Source organism: Cinclus cinclus, chromosome 22, assembly GCF_963662255.1.
Source record: "Cinclus cinclus chromosome 22, bCinCin1.1, whole genome shotgun sequence".
NCBI classification, from domain to species: domain Eukaryota; kingdom Metazoa; phylum Chordata; class Aves; order Passeriformes; family Cinclidae; genus Cinclus; species Cinclus cinclus.
This window is the reverse complement of record NC_085067.1, coordinates 3,606,933-3,633,634: the sequence shown is the minus strand read 5'-3', so window position 1 is coordinate 3,633,634 and position 26,702 is coordinate 3,606,933. Positions and strand designations below refer to the sequence as shown.

Here is a 26,702-nt window from a genome sequence, read left to right as displayed (position 1 = left end):
AGCTCTGAAGGTTTCTGTAAAAATGTGAAACAAAAACAGCAGAGGAACTTTCTGTAGTGAGTGCAGCTGTGGCCATTCAGATGTCACTGCTCTGATGTACATGGATGGATGTGTTCTCGTGTTGCTGAGATTTTGTATTTGCAGTAACTGTTATTTACATACAAAATGCTTCATTTACCACCCACACCATGTGGATCAGCCTGTGCCCCATTATTTCTCAACGTTGATGCATTCACAGGTACAGCAGGAGAGGTGACACTGCCCTCAGGGAGGACAGAGCATGGACAGGAATCACAGCTGGAAGGAGCTGGGCCCAGGGAAGCAGTCTTGAGGTGATCAGTGTGTCTGAAAATTTTGGATTTAAACCACAACAACCACGTTGATGCTTCCAAAGATCCTGTCCAGTGGAAGCACAGTTATCACCAGTCTCAGGGTGCTGAGGGGTCCCTGCTATAGTCCCTGGACCAGGTTTGCCATTGAAAAATCAGAAATTGCTCTGAGCTGCCAGCTGCAAAGAGCCACAGCAGCTCTTTAATCTGTGGATCACTGCAGGACTGTTTGCATTCCTCACATCACAATTATTACAGATAAGTTCAAACATCTTCAGAAATCCCAAAATCAGCATAAATAAATGAAACAGAAGTCAACACAGGCCTAATTAATTAATTTATCAGTGCCAGGCTGCTAATTAATGTCACGCTTGGCTGCAGCACAGGAAGAAATCTACCAGCCACAGTGAGCATTTGACAGCCTTGTAGACATTAAAAATGCCAGCTACACAGCCAGGAGTGATCCAAATCCTTCATCCTTCATCCTCTTCCTCAGCCAGGAGGACGTTTGTGAGCTGCTCCTCAGACACAGCCAGTTCCTGGCAGGCTCCCATGGCCTGGCTGAGGTAGACAGCCAGGATGTGTTTGCACTGCAAAGTTAACAGCAGGAGCAAGGTTGGAATGTCAGGCTCTGTCTGGACCAGGAATCCATCCTGGCCAAAATGTGTTTAGTGAAGTGCTCAGCCCTCCCAGGAATGAGGATCCCTCCTGGCACAGGTAGTGCTCAGGGTGCCCAGTTCTGTCACCAGGACAGTGCCACGTAGGGATCTGGCACACAGATCCTGGCTCCTGGCACCCTTCCCACCACTGCTGACCACCAAAAGCCCTCCCTGCACCCAAAACCTGGGGCTCTCAGAGGCCAGTGACACTGTGGGTCAGGCTCAGCCTGTGGCCAACTCCACACTTGTGTTTGTTTGGGAATTTTGGGTTCAAGGAGCAGGGCAGAGCCTTGTCCCCTCTCCCCATGCCAGCCCCAGGCTGAAGCATAGAACTCACCAGAAGACTCTCACTCTTCTGCAACACAGAAAACCCAAAGGCAGGGCACGTGCAGAAGTGGCAGGAGCTGTAGCAGGTGTAGAGTTTGCCTGAGCTTCCCAAGACCTGAAACAGGCAGATGAGGAGTCAGAGACGGGATTCACTTTAATTTCTCCAACTCAGACTGGACCCAGCACTGACCCAGCAGTGAGGGGCAGATGTCACAGTAAAGAAATGTCCCCAAACACAGCAGTGACACACGTAAGCTTGAAGCTCCTCATGGTCTCTATGAGCTTCTCCCCCTGCAGGTGAGGGTTCTGTAGCTGTGCCTGCAGCAGATCCCAGCCCCAGGGACGTGTCTGCTTCTAAGGGACCAGGAAAGGGGCAAAGGGGTGGTGGCACCACTCCCTGACCTCCCATGGAGAGCCAGCCCCTCCTGTGAGCTCCCTCCCGGCACTGCAGGCTCAGAGGTGGACATGACAAAGACTTGTCACACACAGCCCAGGTGTGAACCCAGAGCCACCACGGCCCGGGGACAGGACCAGGACGAGAGCAGCACTGAGCACTTTCAGGGAGGCCTCTCCTTTCCCAACCACTGAAGGCTGTTCTGCTCTCAAAACCAGCTGCAGCTACTGGAATCCAGATCTGCCTGAATAAACAAAGCTGAAGTCTCCAGAGAAGCCTCCCTGCTCCATCTCAGCTTTGGGAACAGCACTGCCTGCTTTTCCCACATGCTGTTCCCTGCAAGGCTGGTACTGAGGCACCAGGGTGACCAAACAGGTGAGGGAAACATTTTTTTTTTCCAGCATGGAGCAAATCCGTGGGCTGCTGGAGCTGACTGCAGGATTTAGGAAAGCCAGCCTATGGATTATTATTTTTCTTTTGGTCTTTCCAAGACTGGAAAATAGCTTTTTGGGAAACTACTTTAAGGGCCCAACCTATGGGAAGGGAAGGATCTGCAGGAGCAGAACACACTTGCACAGGGCCCAGAGCTCTGAGGGCACATCACAGCCCTCTCCCACCCCAGTGCTCTCCACTCTGGCTGGGTTTGGGGCACATACATCCCTAAATCTAAATATAAACACAAAAAGTGAAAAGGCAGTGGAGCTCTGCAGAGTTCTGCATCCCTCCAGGACATCCCTGGAATTCCAAGCCCCTCCAGAGGAACACAGTCCCTCACTGCCCAAAGCTGTACTTCCAAGGCGAGCCTTCCCCTGTTCCCTGGAGCTCTCCCTGCACCCTCTGCCCAGCAGGGAACATCCAGAAGTTTAGGCTCTCCCACAGAACTGCCAATGCCTCAAAGTCCCCCTTGCTCCCAGCAGATCCAGGACACAAAACTCACATTCCCATTTCAGGGTAAACCATTATTTTTCCTCAGTCTGGCCTTTACCCTGGGTCCTTCTTTCACTGCAGGCTGAGTTTGTTTCACTTGTGATAAGTTTGTTTTCCTGTAGCCCCTTTGATTGTTTTTTCCAAGATGAAGTATTCTGATGGTGCCTTCCCTTCATAAGTGTTTTCCTTTGGGGAGGGGGGAAGCCACAGACAGACAGTGCCAGATTTGGGCTGAGCTCAACATTCCCCCATCCTGACCTAGATGGCAAGAACACAGCCTCTGCCTAATAAGGCAAAATCTAATTAGGCAAAAAGAAGGGAGAAAAAGGTGCCTCTGTTCCTGGCCAGCTGAGCCCAGCCAGGCACTGGGGTGCTCCCCTGGCCCTGTAGTGAGATTTCCTTCTGCTGTCTTCATCCCTGGGCCTCAGCAAGGAAAAATCCCCCTGGAGGTGTCCCTGCCAGGAGGTGGGGGGCACAGGAGGGTCACCTGAGGCACCAGCACACAGACAGACAGACAGACAGGCAGCAGCACAGCCTGTGCCAGGGCCTGCTGCTCAAACCCTTCACTGTGTGGCATCTGCCACACAGTTCCAGGAAACAAATGAAAAAAGACATCATAAAAAAGAAGAACCCAATGAAAGTGAAGGATGTGAGCAGTGCAAGTGCCAGCTGGCAGGGCTGAAGCACTGCCCTGCTTTACTGCCACAGCTCTGCGTTTCTGCCACTTGGGCAGGGCTAAAGAGTGCCCCAAATGTGGCAGGTCAGCACTCTGTCACATCCAGCACAGCTCCACCACCAGCCATCCCTGCAGCAGGCAGGATTTAGCCCTGACCTCAGCATGGCAGGTATCATCCCAGCTCTCTGGGGACGATTTCAGCTCTGAGGTACCCAGTTCTTGGACACTCCATCAGTGCTAGTCCTCTGTTAAACAGCAAGGGCATTGAGAGACAAATCACAGCTTTCATTTGACTGAGGGCTCTTCCCCCATCTCAGCTCCTGAGGGCAAGAACTGCCTACACTACAGGGCCTGTCTGAGCAGAGCCTTTCTCCCCTGAAGCAGGACCTGAGATGTGCTGGGTGATATGGAATTATCACCAGCTTAGATTTGGCTATAATGACCCAAAGGAGTTTCACAACAGAACCAACCTCATGGCCTCAAAGAGTTCTCCAGAGCCAGCTGCAAGTGGAAGCACCACCTCACATTCCAGCTCAACCACATCTGGGTGCAAATGGCAGGGCTGACTTTGTGAGGGATAATTAACAGGGATGATTGTGCACCTCCATGGATGCCCCTCTCCCCAGGAGCACAGCTGGGGACACTTCCACACATTCCTACAGCACACAGGAATGAAGAGCCAGTGACTCCAGTGCAGTGTCCCACCCAAGGGTTTAGTTTCTATGACCCCAGATGTGTTCCTGTCACTGCTTCAGCCCCAGGGTAGACTCTGCTCTTTGTTTCTGCATCTCAGACAGCTGTTATGACGGAGAATTTCACAATGGCACCAACCTCACACCCCCAGAGAAAAGCTCTCTTCAGATTCCTCTGTTAATGAACCCATCAGTGTGGCCTTAATCGGCAATCAAGCTCCTCCACTGAAGAGGAATGCAGCTGGAGGCACACGGGAACCTCCTTCCTGGAGGTTTGTCCTGCATTAACTCCCTGACCCTCCCGTCCAGGGGTTCCTTCTCCACAGGGAAACCAGAAGCAGAAGAGCAGTTCTGACACTTGTTTCTTTTCAGTGTGCAGCAACTGAGCCCATTATTCATATCAGTAATTATTAATTGATGCCCAGCAAAGCTCTGCCTTAGCCTGCAGGGCCTGACAAAGCTCTGCAAGGAGAATGTGACCATTCTCTGCCCAGTGGCATTTTCAGACAAGCAGGAGTAAAAAAGGAAAGGCCTTTGAGTATTCAATTAATCAGCAAGACAGCTGCTGTCTAAGGGTGCTGGAAGCTTCCTAGGCTTTACCAAACATCCACAGGCAAGCCCTCAACTGGAATCCAAAGCTGTTCTTGAGCCCTGGGTATGATTCATGTCCCTCTGGAGGGGCCAGTGGCCTCTCCATGGCCCCAGAAGTGATAAAGGCTGCATGTGCAAACCAAGCAGTGCAAGCTCTGAACACGTGAGAAGGGTTTGTGCCATCAGCCAGGCCTGACTTCACAGCCCTTTTCTCACCCTACACCACCCCAAAGCATCTCCAGGGGAGGAGAAAAAGTCCTTTGCAGAGGGGATACTTGGAAATGTTCCTCTTGGGTGCTACAGCAGTGAGCCAAGACATTCCTCCTTCTCTGGTGTGTGAAAAGCACAGAACCAGGCCCAGCCCTGGAGGGGCTGTGCCTGAGGGGGGCTGGGAGTGCTGAGCAGGAATTGGTGCTTCTTGACCAAACTCTTTAGGGCACAGGGTCCCTGTGCTCAGCCAGGGCACAGCTCTGTGAGCCTTGGGCTGGATGCAGCTGGTCAATGACTCACAGAATGGACAGATTGTCCCAAAAGAGATGCCACCAGTGCTGGGGGACCACAGAACAAAGAATTGTGCACAGCACAGAAAGGTGGAAACAAAGTGTCTGCGACTCCTCACCTCACTCCCACCCTGTGCTGTAATTATCTCAGGGCTGAGGTAAGCTCTTCTCCCCAAAATGCAATTTTCTGGAGATGTTTCTATGATTCACAGCCTTGGCTACACTGAACCAGAATGAAACCCATGGGTTTGGCCTGCATTGCTTCCTCCCAGGCAGCAAAGATCCCCTGCCAAGCAGAGATCAAGAGGGGAAAGAAACACAGTGGTAGCAGATAAACACTGAGTTGTGTACAACTGGTCAAGAGGAAGAACTTCCTTTGCTGGATAGGATGAGAGTAATAAAGCAAAATTAGCAATCCCTGGAAAACTTCCTCCTGACTGTGATGCCCACAAACACATAAATTGTCTCTGGCTGGCTGGGAGCCATACAGAAAATGGTTCTGAACCATGCTGCTCTAATTCTAGCCCATGGCTGCTGCTCTTCAGTGTCACTTCAGGAGTTTGTAAAACATTGGTGTCCTCTCTGTGTTTATCCATGCTCTGCAAGTCAAGAAAACACTCTCAGATGCCAGCTGAGAACCATCAGAAAGCAAGAGAAAAGAGAACTGTGTACCTGGTAGAGAGTCCTTCCACTGGGGGACCTGACCTGGGTGACAGAACGCTGATCCACCAGATCCAGAGCTGGGACTGCAGATGGGCCAAAAATGAACTTCAGCCTGGAAGAGAATGTGTCTCTAGTTAGGTCACAGCACAAAGGAGACCACCTGGCTCTGTGGAGCCCAGAAGGTGCCCATTGCAAAAGTAAGACATTTTCCCTTGCTGCAATAACTGAAAATGTCCCATGAGCACAGAAGCACAAACAGGAATTTTAGTGGAGCACACGAAGCCAGACTTGCCAGTGCTCAGGGCAAAAGGGGCTCGTGCTCTGGCACACCTCAGCTGTACAGCCAGGCTGTCCTGGATCTGCTGCCCTGCATTGATCAGCTGGTCCTGAATCCCAGCTCCAGGCATGGACCACACACCTCCTTGAAGAAAGGGGAGTGCAAGGATGATCCAGAACTCCTGGAGCTACAGGAACTGGGGCTCCTTCCTCATTCCTTCGAAATCGGCTCAAACCCTGGGCAACGAGTGAGTCATTTTGTAGTGATCACATTTCCTCCATCTCAGTCACAGCTGAGGGATAAATTATCCTTTCTCTACCCACCAAACTGCATCAGGAGGAAGCTGGAGAACAACAGGGAGTTACTCAAGACACTCCACTGCACATGGAGATACCAGATAGCATCAGTTTTACATCTGTGACCCAGCTACGAGCAGGGCTCAGGGACAGCCAAGTTATTCCAGAAAAACACCCAGGGCAACATTGCCTGATGTCCCTCCACTCTCCCTAAAAACCCTTTCCCTTTCAGGCAGGACACATGCAGGGAAGCACAATTATGGATGAGGGAGTGCCTGGGATGGGGATCACTGCACATCCCAAAGGGGGATTTTATCTCCTGCTGGTGCTGTGCAGGGGTAGAGGATAAGGTGTGTGTTAAATATGGACATCTGCACCTTCAGCCAATTATCCAGACAGCTCATGGGCTTTAAAGTCATTCTAGACCAGTAAATCCAGCTGCTCTGAGTGTTTCCAAAGAGCTCAGGGGCAACTCAGTTAACTTCACAGACCTTTCACCCACTGAGAAAAATCTGTGTAGTCTAGATTGGTTCCAAGGGTAAACAACAAGGAAATCAGCAGTGATGAAGAGATAGCACCAAACATGAGCAGGAGACAAGAGAAAGGGGAAAGTTTCCAAGTCCAGGGAGGACAGAGCAAGGCAGAGCCCCAGCACGGCTGAGTCAAGCTCACTGATAAGCAGCCAAGCAGACAGACAGATTCCAGGAAGACCAAAACTTGCACAAACTCAAGGCAAGAAGGGCTGGCTCCATCTGAGGGCTGTGAGGAGGTGGGTGGGGAACGCTTAACGTAAGACATTCCTTAATGATTAGGTTTGGGACTATCAGGGAGCTGAGTTCAGTGAGTTTCAGCAACTGTTTTCAAATTTAGGGAATTTTTTTCTTGCGTATATAATTTCATCAGTTCAGCAGGAAATGCCCCCGTGAAATTCAAGGACTTTGGAGATTTGGAAGAGATTGGGAAATTAAATAAGAATACTTCTGAGCTGCTGGATGCAGGGAATTGATGGAAATCTGGCTGCCAAGAGTTACCACCCAACCATTATTAAACTTAACAAGGGAATTTCTTCCCTCCTCTTTTCTTTTCTGAGGAGAAGGAAACAAAAGCTTTCAAATAATCCCACCTTCCAAAGGCCTGTTGTGGTCCCAGGAGAGGGAGTCAGCACACCTTCCACAGGTGTTGTGTCAGATAACTTTAACACAAAGGCATTAAGGCCTGGAGGGTTCCCAGTGATCTCATCCCCTGGCAGGCAGGAGCACAAGGTTAAAGATGAATCTGGAAAGTCTCTTTCACTGTGTTAATGCCTTTTCTTCACCTTCAACACCAACTGGTGAGGGCTGAAGTTGTGAAACTTGGATCCCTTAGGTCACTGCTGGGAATGACTCAAGTATTCACAAGGGTGACAAAGCTGACCTGAGACTGCCCCTAAACAGAAGAAAACTCTCAATCTCCAAGTTAACAATTCCCTTGTGCAGGGTGATGATAAGGACACTTCTCCCTCTCTATCACAGGTGCCCATGACTCAAACAGCAGCAGTGAGCTCAGGGTGCTCACAGTGGCAGGAAGGCAGAGGGATGAATCCCCCTGGAACACAATCCACTCCCACAGCAAACTCCTTCCAGAACTGAGGCTGGACTCAAGAGCCCAGGTTAAATATCCTGGGTTTAAATTAGAGCAAGTCATCACATGAGATGCAGTGATACAGAGATAATTTTGTGAATCTCTGGAAAAAAAAAAAAACCCTTCACAACCTTCGTTTGTACTACCACCAAAACCACCAACATTTTTGTGTTTCAGCAGCACTTGGTCAAGCACGGGAAAACCATGATGAGAGCTGACCACCAATTGCCCTTCAGCAGGACACTGGGGCATGAACTGAAGCAGAAGACACTCACCCCAGCAGCAGGTCATCAGGGACTGCAACAGAAAGAAAAGGAAATGTGATTTTGCAGAATTTCACATCACAGGGGGTCACTGTCCCCCCAGGGTAACCCCAGAGGCCACACAGGACTGCAGAGCTCTCAACATCCTCTCTAGCCACCAAAAAAAGCAACAAGGAGCAGTAAAATGATCCATGATGGCAGTGCTAAGGCACTTATCAAGTACAGCAATCACAACCACAGGGATTCATTTTAAAAAGAAATGCAGAAGCTCAAATGTACTTTCTTTTATGACATCCTACTTCTAAAAGCACACAATAAAAGGCAGGAGGCCTCAGCACCTTACTCTGTCACTTTAAGAAGCTGGTTAAAAATATATATATTATTTTCCCTGAAACTCTCCTGGCATGAGTCTGAGAACTCTGGCATCACAACTTTAAAAATGTTGCTCTTTTCCAGCAGTCTTGCAGGGCGCCACTGGTTTATGGCTTTTCATACAGCCCACTGAAACATTGTGTCTTCCTTTATTAGAACTTCTTGTTAAAATGGAAAGTTACACTCAAGCAAACTGTTTGTTGTAGCTGACAGCTCAGGCTGTGCTTGTCCACTCTGATCTTTCTGTGATCACTCAGGGGACATACTTGTACTCAGTGTACTCTGTCTCCACATCCCACTGGAAGATCTGGATTTCTGACTTGAAAATCCTTTTCCGACAACTCAAAATACTCTCTCTGACTTGCACTCTTAGTTTGAATTTTCCAGCTTTATTTGAATTTAATTCTGCGAAGGGATCAATCAGTTTGTCTCCACAGCTCTGTCTCAATGTGTGCTTTAGTACCACTCGCTGCTTTAAGGACATCTTTAAAGATATGTGAACTTCATTTTTTGTTTCATTTACAACAAGATGTATAAAGCTCTTTTAAAAGAAGTCACAAGTAAATTTTGGATGTACTCTAACCTGTCAGGAGCCACAGGTGCTAGTGTGCCAAAAAGCTGTCACTGGGGTCACTCTGACAGTTTAGACATGAACTTTCTGCCCATTCCTCACTCCCACGTAGTGCTCAGGACAGATTTATCTGAATTCTTATTTTGTTTGGGTTTTGTGCACTTAAAAATATTCCTTCAGCAGACACTTTCCTTGGGAAGAGCCATTCTGTGCAATAAACACAAACATTAATATTCTCTTAGCACAGATCCAGCAAAGGTAATTGTTCTTAACTAGCTGCTGGAATTGGCCAGGATTTCACTGCTGGCTTGAGCTCCTTTCACTGAAGCACTGGGAAGTTGTTCCTCACCCTGGGATCACCAGCACACCCCCTCTGCCGGTCACTCAGACCACGGCTTTGGGAAATTTCCCTAACTCCAGCTGTGGGATTGGTGAGTCTGTAGAACCAGAAGCGCAGAGGGCACAGCAGAATTCCTGCCCGGAGGCATTAATTTATCATCCCTCAAGTGTAACCACGTGTACCAGGAGCTCTAAGAAGCAGCATTACCTCTCACATTAAAAAAAAAAAAGAAGAAAAAAGTCCAAACTGGTGTGATTTTTTAATTTAACTTGGTATCCTTCACATACCCTGTGAGGTCTCCTGAAAAGCCTTTTTGATCTCTCTCAAGAGCTCTTCTACCACTGCTGGCAAGGTACTCCCGTCCATCCCACTGACACAGGATCATCCCTGGAAATGAGACAGGACAGGAGACAGTGGGAAATCTTTAGGGTCACGATGGATACTGAGCATCGGGAGGGGTTACCAGGGCACTCCATCCCAACCCAGCAACCAGGCCAAGGAACGGTACTCTCGGTACTCTCAGCAACTTTTAAATGTTGGTTTTTTTTTTTTGTTTTTTTTTTTTTTTTTGGTTTGTTTTTTTGTTGTTGTTGTTGTTGTTGTTTTTTTTGCACGTTCTGGGAACAGAGGATTCCTCACAAACACACGGGTCTGTCTGAGATGCCCCCACACAAACACAGGTCCAGTGGAAGGGACCGGTCACTGCCCAGGGCAGAAGAATTCCTCACGTTCAGGTGGCACTTCCCGGGCATCGGCTGCTGCCCGTTCCTGCGGTGCCACTGCCGGACGAGCGGAGCTCGGAGCAGCCCGTCACCCCTCTGTGGGTATTCACACACGGCTGAGGTTCCCTGTCTGCCGCCCCGCCTCCCTCAGCCTTTCCTGGGCGCTGCTCCAGCCCTTTCCCCATCTTTGTCCCTCACACTGGCGCTCCAGCCCTTTCCTCTCCTCTGCTCCGTGTCCTGAGCCGCCCGGCACGCACAGGTGGCTGCGGGCGCTGCTCTCCAGGGCGGGCAGAGGGGCAGGCCCCGCTCCCAGCGCCGCTCCCGCTGCTGTTCCCGACGGGAGGAGGCCCCGGCCCCGCTCCCGCAGTGACGTCACGGCACCGCCCCGCGCCCGCGATGACGTCACGCGCTCTTAAAGGGCCCGGTCGGGATGGCGGCGGCAGTGGCGCTGCCGCGGGCCCTGTCCCGGCTGTGTCCCCGGCGCTGCCCCGCCCTGCCCCGGCCCGCCTGGACATGGGGACACCGGGGACACCGCGGGGACTGCGGCTGCGGCCCCGCGGGGCCGGCGCGGGCGCGCTGGGAGCGGCCGGCCGGCGCTGCGCTGGCTTTCCTGGGAGGTGAGAGGGGCGGCGGGCACCGCTCAGCCGGCAGCGGGCACCGGGCACCCACCGCGCTGTCCCCGCAGGGCTGTCCCTGTTCCCGCGGGACGCCGAGGAGGACGGCGAGGATGGCATCGTCCTGCTGCTGAAGAGAGCCAAGGTGAGGCGCGGGGCGGGCGGGTCGGGCGGGGCCCGGCCCGGCCCGGCGCTGACCGGGCCCGCTGTCCTCGCAGCTCAGCACCATGAAGGGGGAGCTGGCCGAGGCCGAGCAGCTCCTGCACCAGGCCCTGCGCCGGGCGCACCAGCAGGACAACAGGCAGGCCATCGTCTACACCTACAGCATGGTGAGCGGCCCGCCTTGGGGCAAAGCGGGGACGGCTGGAGGGAGAAGGAACAGCGGCTGAGGCTTGGCATTGCTGTGGTGGAGCTTGAGCGCTGTCCGTCTCTTCCAGATGGGGAACGTGGCCTACATGCAGGGACAGCTGGACAATGTGAGTAACTCTGTCTTTTTTTCCTCTGAATTTGTAGAGGTTGATATCTTGCGCACGGTCTCGGAGCTGTGCGGCAGAGATGTCCCAGTGCAAAGCAGAATGATCTGACTCAGGACCTGTGTGAGCACACCAGGTTAAGAAGGATGCTCTCGCAGTTCAATTCTGAGCTCCAGCACGGTGTGCAAGGGAAGGAATACTTTTCAGTGTGAAATGCTGAGGCTGAGCACAGAGATGGCTGCTCCAAGGAGAATCTGAGAAAGTCCTGAGCTCACAGACAGGGTTAAGGCCTGGCTGCTTGCAGCAGCGCTCAAGGAGAAACTGAAAGGACCCAGAGGTTCAGCACCACTGGGCTCTGGTCAGCCTTTGGTCCTGGTGCAGTGTAAATGCAACAAACTTGAGCCAGGTCCCCCTACCTAGTTTGGCTCTGTTTTGTTTTAAATGTCATCATTCCTCAGTATCCTCTTCAAAATTTTTGTTTCAGGCAGAAAAGCTCTACAAAGCAGCTATGAGCTATATGCTTGCAGGGGACACAAAGGAGGTATGTTCTGAGACAGGCTCCCAGGGGTGCCTTTCTCTTTACCTTATTTCTTGTCCTGTAATTCCTCTTAATGGAAATTGCCAATGCTGTAATGGATGGCAGCACTGGAGGCAACAAGATGGGGATTTTTCAGGTGTAAACTCTCTGACAAAGTAATGTTTCTGCTGGGGAGGCACAGGAAGAGTAAGTGTTGTGTTGTGTGTCCTCCTGACAGGATGACAACGCCATCCTTGAGATGTCCCTCAAGCTGGCCAGTATCTATGCTGCTCAGAAACAGTGAGTTCCCAGCTAGAGGTGTCATCTGCTTTCATCTCAGCTTTGCAGTGGTGGTGGGGTGGCCAAGCAGAGGCTCTTTAATGAGGCATCCTTCAGGGACAGAAGGAGCTTTGCTTTGCACTTTGCAGGCACAAATTAGCTGTAGCTGGCTACCAGTTCTGCATCCTGACCTTAGAGGAGAAGATTGCCAAGCAGAAGGACTTGCCTGAGGATGTCTTATCAGGTGGGCAGCCTTGTCTGCCAAAGGCTTCTCATCTTTCCTGAATTTCCCTTGATGTTGTTTCTGTGTTGCCCAAGTACAATCTTCAAGTCAATCCATTGTCTCCACACTGCCTGAGTTTCCTGCTGTGGTGGGATGGAGGTTCATGCTGGATCCTATGGCAGTGATCACTTCACTTCTCTCTCTTTGCAGCTGAAGAAAAGGCCAATACCCAGCTCCTGCTTGGGATGAGCCTGGACTCCTATGCCCGCTACCTGCTGAATATCAACGAGCTCCCAGCAGCACAAAAAATGTATGAGAAGGCTCTGCAAATATCAAATGATGTTCAGGGAGAGACTCATCCACAGGTGATTTGTACAGCAGTTGCTGGACTTTAGGGAAGGAAAGGCTGATCTGTAGGGAATGAGGCAGCCTTGGAGCAGCTCTGCCATCACATGGCCAACACTACCTGAGGCTGTTTTCCTGCCAGGAAGGATGAGCATGCAAATACAGAAATACAGGACACTTACTGAATGCTTCTCTTGGAAATACTGCTTTAACTGGTGTGACAGGGAATTAATGTGGTGCTTCTGCTGCCCCAGACTGCTTCACAAGCTCCCCTTTTCCCTCCTGGTGCAGAGTGTGGTGCTGATGAATGACCTGGCCACGGTGCTGGATGCTCAGGGACGCTACGAGGAGGCGCACACCTACAGCAGGAGGGCAGCAGAGCTGGCAAGGGACACGCAGCACCCCGAGGAACACATGGTGCTCAATAACCTGGCAGCAATCCTGATGCACAAAGGTCAGTGAATAAATGAGCAGTGAATAAATGAGCTGTCACTGAGCTTGTGCTGACTGCAGAGATCTGGAGCTGTATTGTAGGGCTGAACTACAGTGCTGGTTTGGGGTTGTTAGTTTTAGTTTAAGCAGTAGGTCTGACTTTGAATTGCTTTCACAAACTGAATTTAGCCTGACTCAAAAGGTTGCTAGGGGATCTTGTTTCTCTTGTCCTTTATGTCCAGTAACTTTTCCAAAAGGACATAAGACGTACATAAGATTAGTTTCTATAAGATTTTAATGCTGAAGCAGCACCAGGTCCCATCATCACTGCTCCTCTTCAGCTGGCAGAGTTGGCAACCTGGCAGGATGTTTTCTGAGCCTCCCAAGATCTTGATGTGTTCCCAGACTCCTTGTCCTCTGCACGTGATCAGCATCAGGAGGGGCCTCTGAAAATGGGTGATGGAACTGGGTAGTCAAACATCTTTTCCTTCTTGCTACAGAAGATTTCCTGCAAGCAAAACAAGTGTACAAAGAAGCTCTCAAGCAGGCACAGCAGAAGGGAGATGCTGCTTCTGTCCAGCATATCCAGGAGGAACTAGCTGAGCTGGCCAAGAGGAGAAAGGGTTCCAAGTAAGTTTGGCCACAGGGTCCAACCTTGAGGTGGCTGAAGGCATCAAGGGTTGGTCAGCACAGGCAGCCTGGGAGCAGCTCAGTGCAATTCTCCAGAGAAACAGCAATGAGGAGTTTCAGGACTGCTTAAGAGGAAGGGCTGCCACTGCCTAACAGCCCAAAATAAAGGTGTGAAATCTTAACTGTGTGAATTTGTGGTGTAGTCTGTGGTTTGACTGACCAACTCTGCTAAGTGATTTAATTTTGGCTGCTTAGTGCAAGTCCGGCCTGGTACTAATACCTGTGTTAGAGTCAAGGAGTAGCAGTTTGTTACTCCTCCCTGCCCACAGAAGTGTTCAGGTTCAAAACCTGGCTGTCCTAGAGGAAGTCTTGAAAAGGAAGAGGCAGGAGTTGTTTACATTTCACTCTTCACATGTTGCACAGCACAACAGGGGCTATACTTTTATCAGTGCTGCAGTTCAGCTGTGTTTGAACTTCAGCAGAGCATTTCCCAGGCTGTACCTGCCCTGCCACAGAGCTGTAACTCCCTGTCCTGGTCTGACAGGTTGCCTGAAGATCAAGTGCATTTCTTCATTTAGCATCCAAAGATAGAACTTGTCCTCTCAGAGGAGGGGTGAGACTGTTACCACACAGAGCTGCTGTCAGAAATAAAACACTTGGCTCCAGTGGAGAGCACACCGAGTGCCAGTTGTTCTCTCTTGAATAGGTCAGTGCTTGGATGCTGAGGTTTCCTGCTGGAAAAGATGCTGTGTACAAACCCAGCTTCACGTGAATCAAGTATGAACAGCTGCTTTGGACAACACAGTTTCTGCCCTGCCAGGAAGCCTGATTTAAAGAAAGAGGAGAATTAAACCACAAATTACAAAATCCATATTTAGTTAGGATAATAGAACTAATTCTGTCACTATCCAAGCAAAGTTTTAACCTCTCAGTTGTCAGAACTGCAGTTGGTTGGTACAACCCTCAATGTAATGACATCATCAGTAATTTACTTACAGTAGCAGCTTCATCTCTGAGCTAAGAGGAGGAAGCACACAGGTTTTCTAGAGCAGAAATTCATTGAAGCTGGAAAACTTCAGTCACATACAGAACTTTGTTCTCAGCAAGCTAGGAAGTAAAAATAGGGCTGTACTGACAGAAAGTCATATTAGAGCCAACTTTCCCTGAAATGCTGGGTTTGGGGTTTGAAGTGGCAGAGCCTGGAGGGCAGCTGTGTTACCTGGGAACCCTGCAGCACCCTGGGAGCAGGGTCTTGCCTGATGCTGCAAAACAAAAGGGAGACACAGGAAAAGCAAGTGGAGAACTGATCCCCTTTATTGATTGGTCTGAATCCAGAAGTCACTGTCTAGTGAGACATTGTGTGGAAATTATGATGCATGGGTTTTTCAAGTCTTAAATGATTTCATATCAGAATCACGAACCATATCAAGATGAAAGCATTGTGAAAGCGCTGATCAGAAATCAGGTAAAAATCTGTAGTAAACTACACTTTGTAAACATGACTTACAAACACCTTCCTGTTTTAAACAGGGCAGATGTAATTCCATACTTGAAGATAACTGGAATTGTGGTAAACCCTAACTTAGGCTCTGGAGAGGTTTTTACACTGGAGAAGTTAAAACTCTGATAACAAACCAAAAAAAAAAGCAGCAACATTTTATGTGCAAATGCCACTCAAACTGTATCTTAGGAGATTGTGACTATCCTACTTTGGATTTCTTGCTGCTGCTGCTGCAGCAGTAACATGAAGCTTTGCAATGAACATGCTATACTTACTGTACAGGTAGCAAAGACATTTGTCTGTACATGCCTCTTTCACATTGTATTTGTTACACTAAGAAAGTGAGAACAAGTGAGTTTAAGAATGGACCTTAACTCTCCACTCCAAATTTAAATCTACAAGGGCAAATGAACTAGTTTTCCAGTATATGTTGCTGTGGGAACCAAAAAAGAAAGTTAAAATAAAAGCACAGGTCTACAAACAGGATGAAAACTTCACTGTTTCAAGCCAGAAGGGTAAAGGAGGGGAGGATGAGAGAAATCTTTCTCAGAGAAAGACTGCACGGAGATTTAAGACTGCCAAGGGATCTACTCTGATGCAGTGTTTAAAAAAAAGTAGCAAAATAGTTCTGTATTTTCAGCAGTGAGTTCCTTTGGAATTTTGTTTCCCACACTTGGGACAAAAAGGCTTTCCTTAAAGGACTAGAAATAAATTTGCTATTGATAAATAGTTGTGTGCTTCTTCCTGTTTGTAAGTGGACCATGACAGTCCATGGGATGCAGAGCTCACACGACTCAAGGTTACACACGGCATTACACCTTCCATACAACGCAACACAAATACCGCGGCAAAATCCAAAATATTTTTCACTGGAAAATAACTCCAAGGCAAAGACCCTGTTGATCAATGAGATGCAAAAGCAGTTTGGAATCTGACAGACCACGCCACCCCCCAGCTCAGTGCTATCTGTATATCAGTCCTTCTACCCCGGAAGATTTGAATTCTCTTCCTGAGGTCAGTGCAGCATAAAATGAAGATGCTTTTGGAGATGGATGTCAGGACAGCCTGTGACATCACTGCCCAGATGGATGTGTACATGAGCTACAAGCATACCATAGCAAGCATTGATAGATGAATAATTAAGGAGACTCTCCTAGTACCATATACAATTTAAAAATAAAAATCACCCTAACAAGTATTGCACACTTCAGGAGTTAAGCCAAGCATTTGTAAGGACTTCCACCAAAAGCTTGCTTAGAGGGACAGGGACTGGGATGCAGACTTCAAAATAATTATTACATAAAGATTTTAAAATCAGATTGGAGGAAGATAAAAATCACAGTACCTATTTCAAACTGGTTGTAACAGAAGCCAAGTAGTTGACTCGTGCGTTGCTCAATTATTCTATAAAAGCATTTTGTTTTATTTAAACTTGGGATGTGGAGGTTTTTCTTCTTAAAGGATTTATCAACCCACCCAGAGCCTCTGTTCAGAAAAGCCATTTGCTGTGGTTAAATATGACAGTAAAATTTAGTAGCCTGTTTTGACTGCATACAATGCAGAAACAGAGAACACTAAGAATAGGCTTTTAGGGCACAGTTAAAATTCCCAGTGTGCATAACAGTGAGGTATGCCTCCAGAAGCTGTTCTTTTTTTGTTTCTTTAACCTTTTAAAAATGAACCATAACATACCCATGCAATAATATTTCTGCAGTGTTGCTAAATAAAACCAACTGCACCAAAAATTTACAATGTGGCAGAATTTCAAATTCCAAAGAAATATATCATCTTATTCCAGCGAACTGGAGTTATGTTAATGTACAGAATTCACTAAGGGGTCAGTCTTAAAAAATCAACATTTTCACAAGAGCTTGAACACCACTGAGAAAGTGTGTCTAGGGAAAAAAAAAAATATAAAAGCACAATGCCTGCAGGAAGTGGCACGGCATTAAGTGGGCAATGATGGTTGGGAGGCTGGGGTTCTGGTTAGGCTAGGCTGAGAGGGAGGCTAGGGTTATGAAGAGTATTCTACACTGGAGAAAATGCTTAAAAAAAATTACAAAATGACCCCCAAAGTTTAGGCAATGATTTGAACATAAGTACACCAGATACTATAGCAAGGGAAAAAACACTGCAAAAAGTACTCTCTATTTACAGAAGAATGATTTAAAAGACATTATGGTTTCTTTACAAATAGATGTAGAGCAGGAATAGTCCATTTTTAAAAACTCTTTACATATTTATCTTTAGTAAGTCAGCCTTCAACCACAATCCTCCAACACACAGCCTGTGCAGAAGGCATTTCATGGACTCTCCAGCAATTCTTCATTGTGTGGCCCTTGCTCTCTTGGAAAGTCTCTGTGGGCACAAGTCAAAAATAGATTTCTTTTTTTGACCCGCAAATTAAAAAAAAATAATAATCTGCATAGTTCAGTCATCACTGTCAGACAGAGTCTCATATTGTGCTGAAAGCAGTGGTGCAGGCTCTCGCTCCCAGATCCTGTTCTGTGGGTGAGTGGTTGCTTGGCTCATGGACGGGGGGGCACAGGTGATGGAGGTCGGGGGGGTGCTGCTCAGCATCCTCATGGTCAGAGGGTTGTATGGAAACTGGGTGGAACCTGCATCACAAGGCAAAAAACACGAGCAGTTCTGAGAGATCTGTGTTGGCTTGGGTTGTGACAATTAGCAGAAAATCCATTATAGAAAACCCCCACATGCTGGGACCTTCTGGACGATATCGGGCATTCCAGTACAACATCTGAGCTCTCCAAACACCTCTGAAAGAAACCCATTCCTCACCTGTTGATGAAGGCCTGTCCTCCCAGGCCCACACTGGAGTCTGTCTGTGGTAGTCCCCTTCTGAATGTACAGATGAGACAGAAGAAGGTCTTTCAGTTCCCAAATATCCCTGCCCAGGAATCGGAGATTTTGACTTCCTGCTGTTTGACTTGCTGATGAGTTTCTGCTTGTTGACTGCCCCACCTGGAAACAGAAGGGACAAATTTCACCAACCACATTTTATCCTCTGTGTGTTTGTTTCTAGAAATTATCAGGTAGCACTGAGAAGCTTCAGGTATCCAATACACCCTGTTCTCCTTTTCCTGTTCCATCAGTTGGTGTTGGAAAAGCCAGGACGATAAATGCAAACATCACCTCTGCCAATTACAGAGGAAAGACAGTGATTTTCAGTGATACCAGGTTATTCAAACTCTTTATTTATTTATTTTCTTTGAGGCCCTGGGATATTTGAGAGTTGCAATACCTGAATTTGGAGAGGGATTGGCTTCTTCCCTACGTGTCTCGTTACTGGCCGGTACCGCGGAGCCGGAGCTGCCCTGAGCCACTGCAAGAGGTTGGGACATGACGACCCCGTGCTCCTCACTCTTGTCATCAAAGTTTCCCATCAGTGCTTTCCTAATAATGTCTTCCAGACCTAGATTACTGGCAGGATCTGCAAAGGAGTGACCCCTAGAACTGACTGCACCTGGGAGAGAAGACAAAACACAGGGAAAGGTGGGAAGGGAGGTAAAAATTTTGTCTTGGAGAAATTAAAATGGGGTGTGGGGAAAGATTTGGTTATTTTGCTTTTCCTTATGGTACAGGAAACAAGTTTCATGTAGGATATTAGCTTTTAAATTTGCAACATTTTCCTTTTTTATTGGATTCCCCAAAGAATCTAAATTTAAGATATTAAAGACATTACATTTTTCTGGAACATGTTGTTTCTTTTACTGAAGAACTTACCTGAGGTAGTGACTGCTGGCAAATTGAATATTTCAGTCCCTGGCTGAGCAGTTGCTGCAATTAAAACACAACATTTCACTGAATTTTTCAGTACTGATGATCACTAAGTGATCAGCAATAGCCCTACTGCACAAGAAAAAAACCCGTAATTCTAGTGTCATATTCCACCCACCATGTTAATGTTCATTACTGGAACTATATTAAAATGCTGTATAAAAGACATAATCATAGGGGCCAAGAAAACACAAACCATTTAGTTTCAAGACATCTTTCCAAATAGGAAAATGTGTAGTATTGATATAAAGCAAATTACAGACACAGCTAATTAGAATAATATCAGATTTTAATAACTCTCTCATTAATTACGTGGTTTTCATCTCTTAAATTAAGTGTTAAAATTATGTGACAGTCCTACACAGAAAAACATAAAAAAAAAATCTAACCTTCTAGCTTTATGGTCATAAATTATATGTGTTTTATATATGTGTTTTATAGATTTATATTAATTTGTATTATTTCATCATATTTAGGTCAGGACGCCAGCAGGTGGAAGTCACAAAGCTTAAGCTGGAAAAATTGAGTGAAAAGGCAAGTCCTGCATACCCATGTCAGAGTCACCTCCACCAGATGAGTTCAGCTTTCGAAATATCTCCTGTTTCTTGGATTTTACCATTGGTGAAGTGTTCTCAAGTTTGGTGAAAAACGAAGGCAGGTAACTGATACTGCCTGGAGAGCGAGAGTCAGTCCTGCCAAGACCAACATATGTCAAAGAGACAGAACTTGTAAGATGCACATTTAAATCCTTCCAAAAGCAGTCAGGCAGAAATCACTAACAGTCATATGAACACTGGGGGGCTCAATAATAACTGAGTTTGCTTAAGCAGCAGCAATCTGACAAATAAGCTTGAATTTAAAAAAACAAACAACTTGAATGTAAATTAAAAAATAATCTAAAAAATGAAGTAAAAAATAATCTAGGTTTCCTAGCCCAAGATCCTTACATTTCTAAAAAGTGCAATCTCCCCTGTCATGTGCCTGAAAATCCCCTTGCATCTACCTGACACCCATCATGGACTATAACAGCTCTGCAGCAAATGTAGAGTGGAAAACCCCTAGAAAATTAGAATCAGTTTCACCAGCACGAGCTTTAAATAACTGCTTTGGGTGCTCTTCCTTCCTCAGCAGGGCAAATACAGGAGCACCCACTGCAATGTGCATCTCCCACATGTTTGCAGACACCAGCACTGCCAGGGACCCCGTGAAGGTCCTGTGCAGTTTTCTGGTTCAGATCTGGCAGACTGGGACAGGACACCCCACCTTCACTCCTCCTGGAAGCTCCTCAGCCCAGTGGTATTTCAAGTGATAAACTGCTCCAGCACCATGAGTGCTGGAAGCCTGGGTTCTTCCCCTCTCCACCAGGACAGTATCCAAGAATCCAACCAGGCAGGAGAAGACTGAATGATTTAATAAAAACTGTGACCTTTCTCAAAACTCAATTCAGTTTTACTGAACTGGCAACCACGAGGAGTTTCACTCTAACAGTCTCTCAGATGTGACACAGAACACTCTGCCTGCACCAAGAAACTTAAGACAGAGACCAACATGTGACCTTTCCCTCAGCCTTCCCAAAGCATCTCCCAGATAGCAAGTTTTGGATGTTAGTGCAGAAGGATTGACAGTGATTAACAATTTGCCTGTGGCACCAGATGAAGGTCACTTGAACTGCTCTTTAATAAAAACACTGTTTCCAGCACAAAGATTCAGAATTATGTTTTTAGAAGTCAGTTTTGCACCTACCTCTGTTCAGTAGGCTCAGTTCTTTGGGAAAGCAAAAGAACATTTTCCTGCTTCTCATGTACAACCGGGACCTGAGGTGGCGAGATTGGCTCATAGGGCTCTGAGGAGACATGACTCCTCTCTGGAGATTTTCCAGGCCTACATCCATGATTCAGAGACAGATAATTACTCTCAATGCATGTACAACAGTAGTTAACTTATGTAGGAACTGGAAAATTACATAACTGCCTATGTGTAGTTATATGTTACATGCTTTGGTAAGCTTGGTGATCTTTTAAAAGATGGCCATGCATTGTCCATAACAACTCTGGTAAGTTTTAAGTTATTAAATGTTTTCAGCCCTCTAAAAACTGGAAATTAAGAGAAGTAGCAAAGGGAAAACTGTTACAAATTATGTTATGGAACCAAGCAATTGACAAAACAGTAGGAGACAAACTTTGCCTAAAAAAAAAGACCCAAAGGCACCTTTACTTCCAATATCCACCAAGATTACTGCACTATTTTATATCAATATCCTATCTGGGCATCAATGAAACTTGCAGTTAGACTGAAGCCATGCATTACCTTCCCCTGGCCTTGTCAGAGAGGTTCTCAGGGGACACTCTGGCCCCTGGCCGCTGGTGGTGCACAGGCTGTGACTGAGCCTCGGGGCTGTAGCGGTTCGAGGTCTTGGCCCGGCCAGAAACAGGCGTTGGAGCAGGGGTGGAATTCTGGAATGTAGTGGTGGGAGGCTGCAAAGAGGCCTGAGAAGCTGCTTGGTTTCTAGCAAAGTCTTGTGTGATAATTTGCTGGATGTCACCGAAAGAAATGGAGAAGAGATCTTGGTTAGACATTGGCCACAGTGTAGGTACTCGTGAACTAGACGAGCCTCTGATGGCAACAAACAAGGTTACAAATTCAGATACAATATTTTGTAATGCTCTCAAATAAAAGCCATAATCATAAAACCTACACAGATGTGATCAGCAAGGGTGATGAGCCGATGTGTCCTGGGCACATGTGCCATCCCCTCTGCCTGGGAAGAGGGAGGTGGAGGTTGCTGGGGCGAGGGGGGCTCCTGTTGTGTCCTGTAGCGGTGAATGGGGCCCTCGTACGGCCTGGTGGGGTCAGCTGGTTGAAAAAGAAAAGGTCACTCTGATAAGTTTCAAGGTTTGAAACTTCTGTGCTTATAAATCTAAAAAAGGTGACTGTGAGAATACTTCCACATGCAGATGAACTTACTCTCTGCCTGGTTTGGTTTGGGTGCCTCCTGTTGATAGGACTGTAGCTTTTCTTGAGCAGGTACAGGTGAATTTGCAGGGCTGATCACCTCAATGGCATCTCCAGGAGCTTCATACCGGTGTGAGGACACTGAATATCAAGCAAAGGTTGTGGAGTACCATGTAAATATGACAGAAAATTTTTGTTGCCTATACTTAGCAACACCAGTGCTTCCAGTAAAATTGCACCAGTGAATGAAAGTCAAAAAACACTGTTGCCTTCTCATGATAACTATGGTGATACAAATAGTTCCATGAAACAGTGTTCCAACATAAACCAAGTAATTTTCAGTTTCCTGACTTCTGAAAAAGTTACTCTTATGATCCTGCATTCATGCTGTAGCATGGAATCCGAATAAAGTAAACAGCTCTGATTTTGCAAGAGTCACTATATGTAAAAACTGTATTTGTCTATCAAGTGTTTCTGCTTTGCAGAGCTGAATATTTTATCATTAAACATCCAAACCACTTCAAATCATTTCCCTAAAAGGCTAAAACAGACAGCAAAGAAGTAGAGAGGTACTAAGATACGTACAACTACTGGAAGAATCTGAACTTTGAGAGCCCCTATCTCGAGCATCCTTGTCTGAAGCAATCTGACGAGTGATGATCACATCTATGAAGTTAGCAGCAGTAATTGTGGTCTTTCCTCGAGTTCTCAGCTCTTCCTCGTACCTGGATTTAGGAGGAGGTCCTTTCTCTTTACCAGCCTCTGAATAGACTACTGATGAAGTCTGTCCCTGGGACTTGCCACCAGAGTAATTTGCAGATGTATAGGGGCACTGCACAGGCCTCTTTTCTACCTCCAGGGTCTTCTGCTCCATCTGCTGCTGGTCAGTCACCACAGCTGACCGGCGTCCCATGTTCTCTTCTATCCTGGTTCCTTCATGCTTGTTCTCCTTTGCTTTGGCAACTTCCATCTGAGGAGCAGAGGCTGCAGCGTCCACGAGTGCTGCCAGGGCATCAGCAGCAGTGTTGTAACGGGAAGCTGGCAAACCTTGAGTGATAGAGGGAGCTCCAGGGGTGAGCTGCCTGTGGGCAAAGATTGAATAGCCTCAATTACATCACATAGAAAGAACTAGAGCCATGAGCACAATAAAGCAAAGCTTTTCTGACACTAATTTCTACCCAAAATGCACTGAAGAAAATGCTCTGATAAATCCAAGAGCAATCATGTAGTGAAATATCCTTAACCCTAAATGCACCTTTTAATAAGCTCAAATATTAGAACAGATATCTGTGCCATATTAACTTCTAAAACATACATGATACGTAGCTGAGCAGCAGGATCCAAAGGTGTGATTACACTTGTCCCATTGGTTCCTTGGAAAATACTTGGCCTTTGCTGCAGAATGTTTTCCTGGCTTCTGACAGAAGGGGATGGGGACCGGACGTATCCGTGACTGCTGGGTCTGCCAGGCTGCTCTGCACCTGCAGGAAGAGTAAAGGGCAACAAACTAAAATAAATTATTATTCTTACACCATGTAGCACTGTAAATCAATGCTGGCTCCTCCACATCCCTTCCAGTTGTCTCCATCGCTTTGGATGTGAAGGTATGTATTAAAGATTTAAATCTGTTCACAATGCTCTAAATGACATGCAAGCTGTGCCAGTGACAACTGGGATCCACTCCTCTTTAGGTGCTACATTGCTTTGAAAGTTCAAGAAGTTGCAGAAGTTGCAATTATGACCAGAACTACTCGGCAACAGGAACCTGCCTGAAGTGCAGAGTAAAGCAAACTGTAAATGATATTTGCTACTAAGTAATTGTATAAAATGAGCAGTTACGGTGTACAAGACAAGTGAACCAAGTGTATCCATGTGCCCTCACCTGGTCGGAGATAAAGTTCAGCAGGGACTGAGGTGATTCTCTCCCTCTCACGTTCTCGTTCTCTTTCCCGCTCTCGTTCACGTTCCCTCTCCCTTTCCCGTTCCTTCTCCCTTTCCCTTTCCCGTTCCCTTTCAGCATTTGCTGCTGCAGAAGCTGCCAGGTGTGTGGGGTGTCCTGGAAGGTCCACAAGGTAAAATGAAGGAGCAAAAAATGTACTTAAGTGAAGCATGATAATGTAAACACTTGCCTATATATTTTACCATACACTTAGAGCAAAATTTCCCAAATACATTTTAATTTCACTCAGGACTGTGCACTTAGCTAGGAAGACAAAAGCTTAACATACAGCGACAGTGGAAAGCTCAAAAGCCTTTTACTAAAGTGGTTGCTATACAGTTAGAAACTACACATCTTACGGACTCCAATTCCACCTTTCAACACATGTAAAATGGGGTTAGTGAATTATAATCAAATTACTACCAATAAAGACCTGACAGAATGAGGCAAATTCAGAATTTGACAGTGCTTCTACAGTAACTACACAGGATATCATCAAAACCCCTTTGCTATTCAAGTGAGAGGTGCATGTAAAAAGCATCTCCTGAGAAAGCAACAAAACATGGCATTAATGAAAGCTGAATGAAGATGGTCAATTATCTCAGCATGTCAGACAATTAGAGGCATCACCAAGCCACGAGAGCTCTTACCTGGTGACAGAGAAGCAGGGTTGTAAGGCCTGGGAGGGAAGGTAAGCTGGGTGCCAGGGATATATGTGATTCTCTCCATGGGTGGGGTGCTCGTTCCTCCAGGATGAGGCACTAAGATAGTGGGGGCCATATTGTTCAGGTCAATAATTCCTGTCAGGAGATAACACACGTGAGAATGGTCTACACAGCAATGAATGTTTGGTGGAGAAAATACAATAATAAGGCATGTGTAGAGGTATATTCCAGCTGGTTATACTCTCTTAGATCTGACAATCAGTGATTTAGGAACATACCAAGTCAGATTTTGCATTTGTAGCAACTCCCTTTAATTGCCCTTTGGAATAATGCACTTCACCTCTACTCAATAATCCCATCTTTTAGCAATTTTGGGTATTACCCAAAAAATAAAACAATCAGCATTATTATCACAAACATTGCACTTCTGGCTGTTGCTTTTATATTCTTATAGAAGGAGTTATCATTTTGATATAATTATCTTTTCTGAAGTTTGATGGTGAGCTAAATATGGTCCTGCTCATCAATTTAAATGAGCAGAAAACAATCTGGCTCTTGAACACTAGCAACTCTCAGAGACTTCTCTTTAAAAATATTCATTATAGAGGTGGCTTTCTTTTGCACAAAAGGCAGTTTGCAAACGAGTTGTCAGACATCCACGATCACTACAGGATGCACACATTTATACACCTGGCCTTGGATGAGCCAAACCACAGCTGGCACAGCCAAAACTCACTTGTAAGAGGATTCTAGAAAGAGAGCCAGGCCCACCTCGTGCTCCTGCATAAGGGAGTGCTAAAGTTTGCTCCCTGGGGGACAATCCCCTGGTGACATCAGGCCGGAGGTTCACTTGCATCTGCTGGGAGGTGATGTAGTCGTTGAGGATGGTCTGGCGCGTGTTCTCCATGGCGTACAGCTGGTACTGGCTGGGGTACCCCGGCGTGGGGGACAGCTGCCTTTGGAACAGGTAAGCAGCAGCAGCTGGGGGTGAAAGGAAGGAAAAAGGGGGTATTTAGGAAGCAGGATGGTTCTGGATTAAATAAAACTTTCAGGTGTTTGTAAAGCCTCAATGAGAGGTGGCATCAAGTCTCTCTAGCTGGTGCCAAATGAGTGAGAACAGCATTTTATTGAATTTCTGCACTGCATGCACACTGAGAGTCTGAACAATCTAGACTGGACAGGTGACTTTAATAAAAATATAAATCCTGAAATTCTGAAAGTGTAAAAGGCTGAAATTCCTAAAGAAGATAGAAGATACCTCACAGAAATCAACTGAGGGATAGGTTAAAAGAATGTCACTGTATTTTATATCACCAGGGACAACCTGATAATCCTTCAGTGAAAATAATCACAGTCTGAACAGAGGACTTTTAAAGAATATATAAATTGATATACAATTATATAGGATTATATTAATTTTCTAGCCTCTTCCACATCCTTCTTTGCAAAGTTTTCCTGAAAGCTTTTAATACATTCCACATATACTTATCAAAAAATACTGTGAACTTTTTAACAAAACAGAAGCAAGTTGGCAGCTCTGAAGGGAATTTACAGAATTATACACTATTTTACTAAGTTTCTTGGTTAGATATTAAATCACCATTAAACTGAAATCAAATCACAACAATAAATACTTGTAATCTTATAAATGATACCTGGCCATTGATAACTGCCTTATGAAGGTATCCTTCCTGTGCATTAAAGCTCACAGTATTTCTAAAACTAAAACAAGCCAACACAAATGTATTTACCAGGATCCAGAGCCCTGTGAAATGGCATAGCAGGATCTAAATGGGGAGGGAGGTGACCCCTGTAGACTTCAGGAGTTGCTCCTCTGTGGTGAGGGTCAAAAGGACTGTGAGCCACTACAGGATCAACCCCTGGCACTGGAGACTTTGCTGGCACACTCTCCCTCTGTGTTGGAGTGAGTGTGTTCTTCCTTTCATGATTTGCTGGCTTCCCAGAAGATACTCCAGCTAAAAAGCAATGAAAAATTAATTAATGCCTATTTCTCTATTGAAAATTTAACTGTAAAAATATGCTGGTTCCCAAGGAACATTTTCAATGACTGCAATACAACAAAGCACAGAGAACATTTTATATCACAAAACACTT

General features: G+C 46.5%; 3 protein-coding genes across 8 annotated transcripts in view; 1 reads left to right on the top strand and 2 right to left on the bottom strand.

Moving 5' to 3' along the window:
- Positions 1-649: 649 nt before the first annotated feature.
- On the bottom strand, positions 650-10,570 carry ZSWIM7 (zinc finger SWIM-type containing 7). Of its 2 annotated transcripts, none has more exons than XM_062506887.1 (6): positions 10,477-10,570; positions 9,785-9,884; positions 8,227-8,248; positions 5,768-5,870; positions 1,326-1,430; positions 650-919 (listed from the first exon to the last, which is right to left on the bottom strand). In XM_062506887.1, exons 2-6 carry the CDS (start codon positions 9,861-9,863, stop codon positions 803-805), a joined length of 426 nt encoding a protein of 141 aa, XP_062362871.1. In that variant the 5' UTR covers positions 9,864-9,884; positions 10,477-10,570; the 3' UTR covers positions 650-802. The 2 variants fall into 2 exon arrangements, with proteins under 2 accessions (XP_062362871.1, XP_062362870.1); XM_062506886.1 differs by having other exon boundaries at positions 10,418-10,553.
- Positions 10,571-10,592: 22 nt separating this feature from the next.
- On the top strand, positions 10,593-18,577 carry TTC19 (tetratricopeptide repeat domain 19). 2 transcript variants are annotated; one of them, XM_062506885.1, is made up of 11 exons: positions 10,593-10,836; positions 10,905-10,978; positions 11,052-11,162; positions 11,271-11,309; positions 11,791-11,847; positions 12,062-12,123; positions 12,252-12,346; positions 12,536-12,690; positions 12,962-13,124; positions 13,603-13,732; positions 18,468-18,577. In XM_062506885.1, the coding sequence occupies exons 1-11, from the start codon at positions 10,650-10,652 to the stop codon at positions 18,481-18,483; spliced, it is 1,089 nt and encodes a 362-aa protein (XP_062362869.1). In that variant the 5' UTR covers positions 10,593-10,649; the 3' UTR covers positions 18,484-18,577. The 2 variants fall into 2 exon arrangements, with proteins under 2 accessions (XP_062362869.1, XP_062362867.1); XM_062506883.1 differs by lacking the exon at positions 18,468-18,577 and adding an exon at positions 14,439-16,796.
- NCOR1 (nuclear receptor corepressor 1) overlaps positions 16,929-26,702 on the bottom strand; it is a 53,693-nt gene continuing 43,919 nt past the window's right edge. For 3 of the 4 annotated variants that reach the window (XM_062506879.1, XM_062506880.1, XM_062506882.1), the window contains 15 exons: positions 26,339-26,563; positions 25,359-25,568; positions 24,573-24,722; positions 23,866-24,039; positions 23,299-23,464; positions 22,569-23,065; positions 21,996-22,124; positions 21,727-21,884; positions 21,339-21,562; positions 20,775-20,912; positions 19,581-19,723; positions 18,978-19,031; positions 18,496-18,717; positions 18,033-18,215; positions 16,929-17,851 (listed from right to left, as the gene is read on the bottom strand). In XM_062506879.1, coding sequence (XP_062362863.1) covers positions 17,664-17,851; positions 18,033-18,215; positions 18,496-18,717; positions 18,978-19,031; positions 19,581-19,723; positions 20,775-20,912; positions 21,339-21,562; positions 21,727-21,884; positions 21,996-22,124; positions 22,569-23,065; positions 23,299-23,464; positions 23,866-24,039; positions 24,573-24,722; positions 25,359-25,568; positions 26,339-26,563 — 2,861 coding nt within the window. In that variant the 3' untranslated portion in view covers positions 16,929-17,663. Of the gene's footprint in view, positions 17,852-18,032; positions 18,216-18,495; positions 18,718-18,977; positions 19,032-19,580; positions 19,724-20,774; positions 20,913-21,338; positions 21,563-21,726; positions 21,909-21,995; positions 22,125-22,568; positions 23,066-23,298; positions 23,465-23,865; positions 24,040-24,572; positions 24,723-25,358; positions 25,569-26,338; positions 26,564-26,702 lie in introns of those variants that run through there. The other variant, XM_062506881.1, reaches the window with a different exon arrangement.

Bases quoted from the DNA above. Each gene is read 5' to 3' on its own strand.
- TTC19 (XM_062506883.1), top strand. From the start codon at position 10,650: ATGGCGGCGGCAGTGGCGCTGCCGCGGGCCCTGTCCCGGCTGTGTCCC. The intron at 11,163-11,270 runs GTGAGCGGCCCG...CGTCTCTTCCAG, and splicing joins TCGTCTACACCTACAGCATG to ATGGGGAACGTGGCCTACAT. The intron at 11,848-12,061 runs GTATGTTCTGAG...TCCTCCTGACAG, and splicing joins TTGCAGGGGACACAAAGGAG to GATGACAACGCCATCCTTGA.
- ZSWIM7 (XM_062506887.1), bottom strand. From the start codon at position 9,863: ATGGACGGGAGTACCTTGCCAGCAGTGGTAGAAGAGCTCTTGAGAGAG. The intron at 5,871-8,226 runs GTGAGTGTCTTC...ATTCTCTTCCAG, and splicing joins CCTGATGACCTGCTGCTGGG to GCTGAAGTTCATTTTTGGCC. The intron at 920-1,325 runs GTGAGTTCTATG...TTAACTTTGCAG, and splicing joins AGAAGAGTGAGAGTCTTCTG to TGCAAACACATCCTGGCTGT.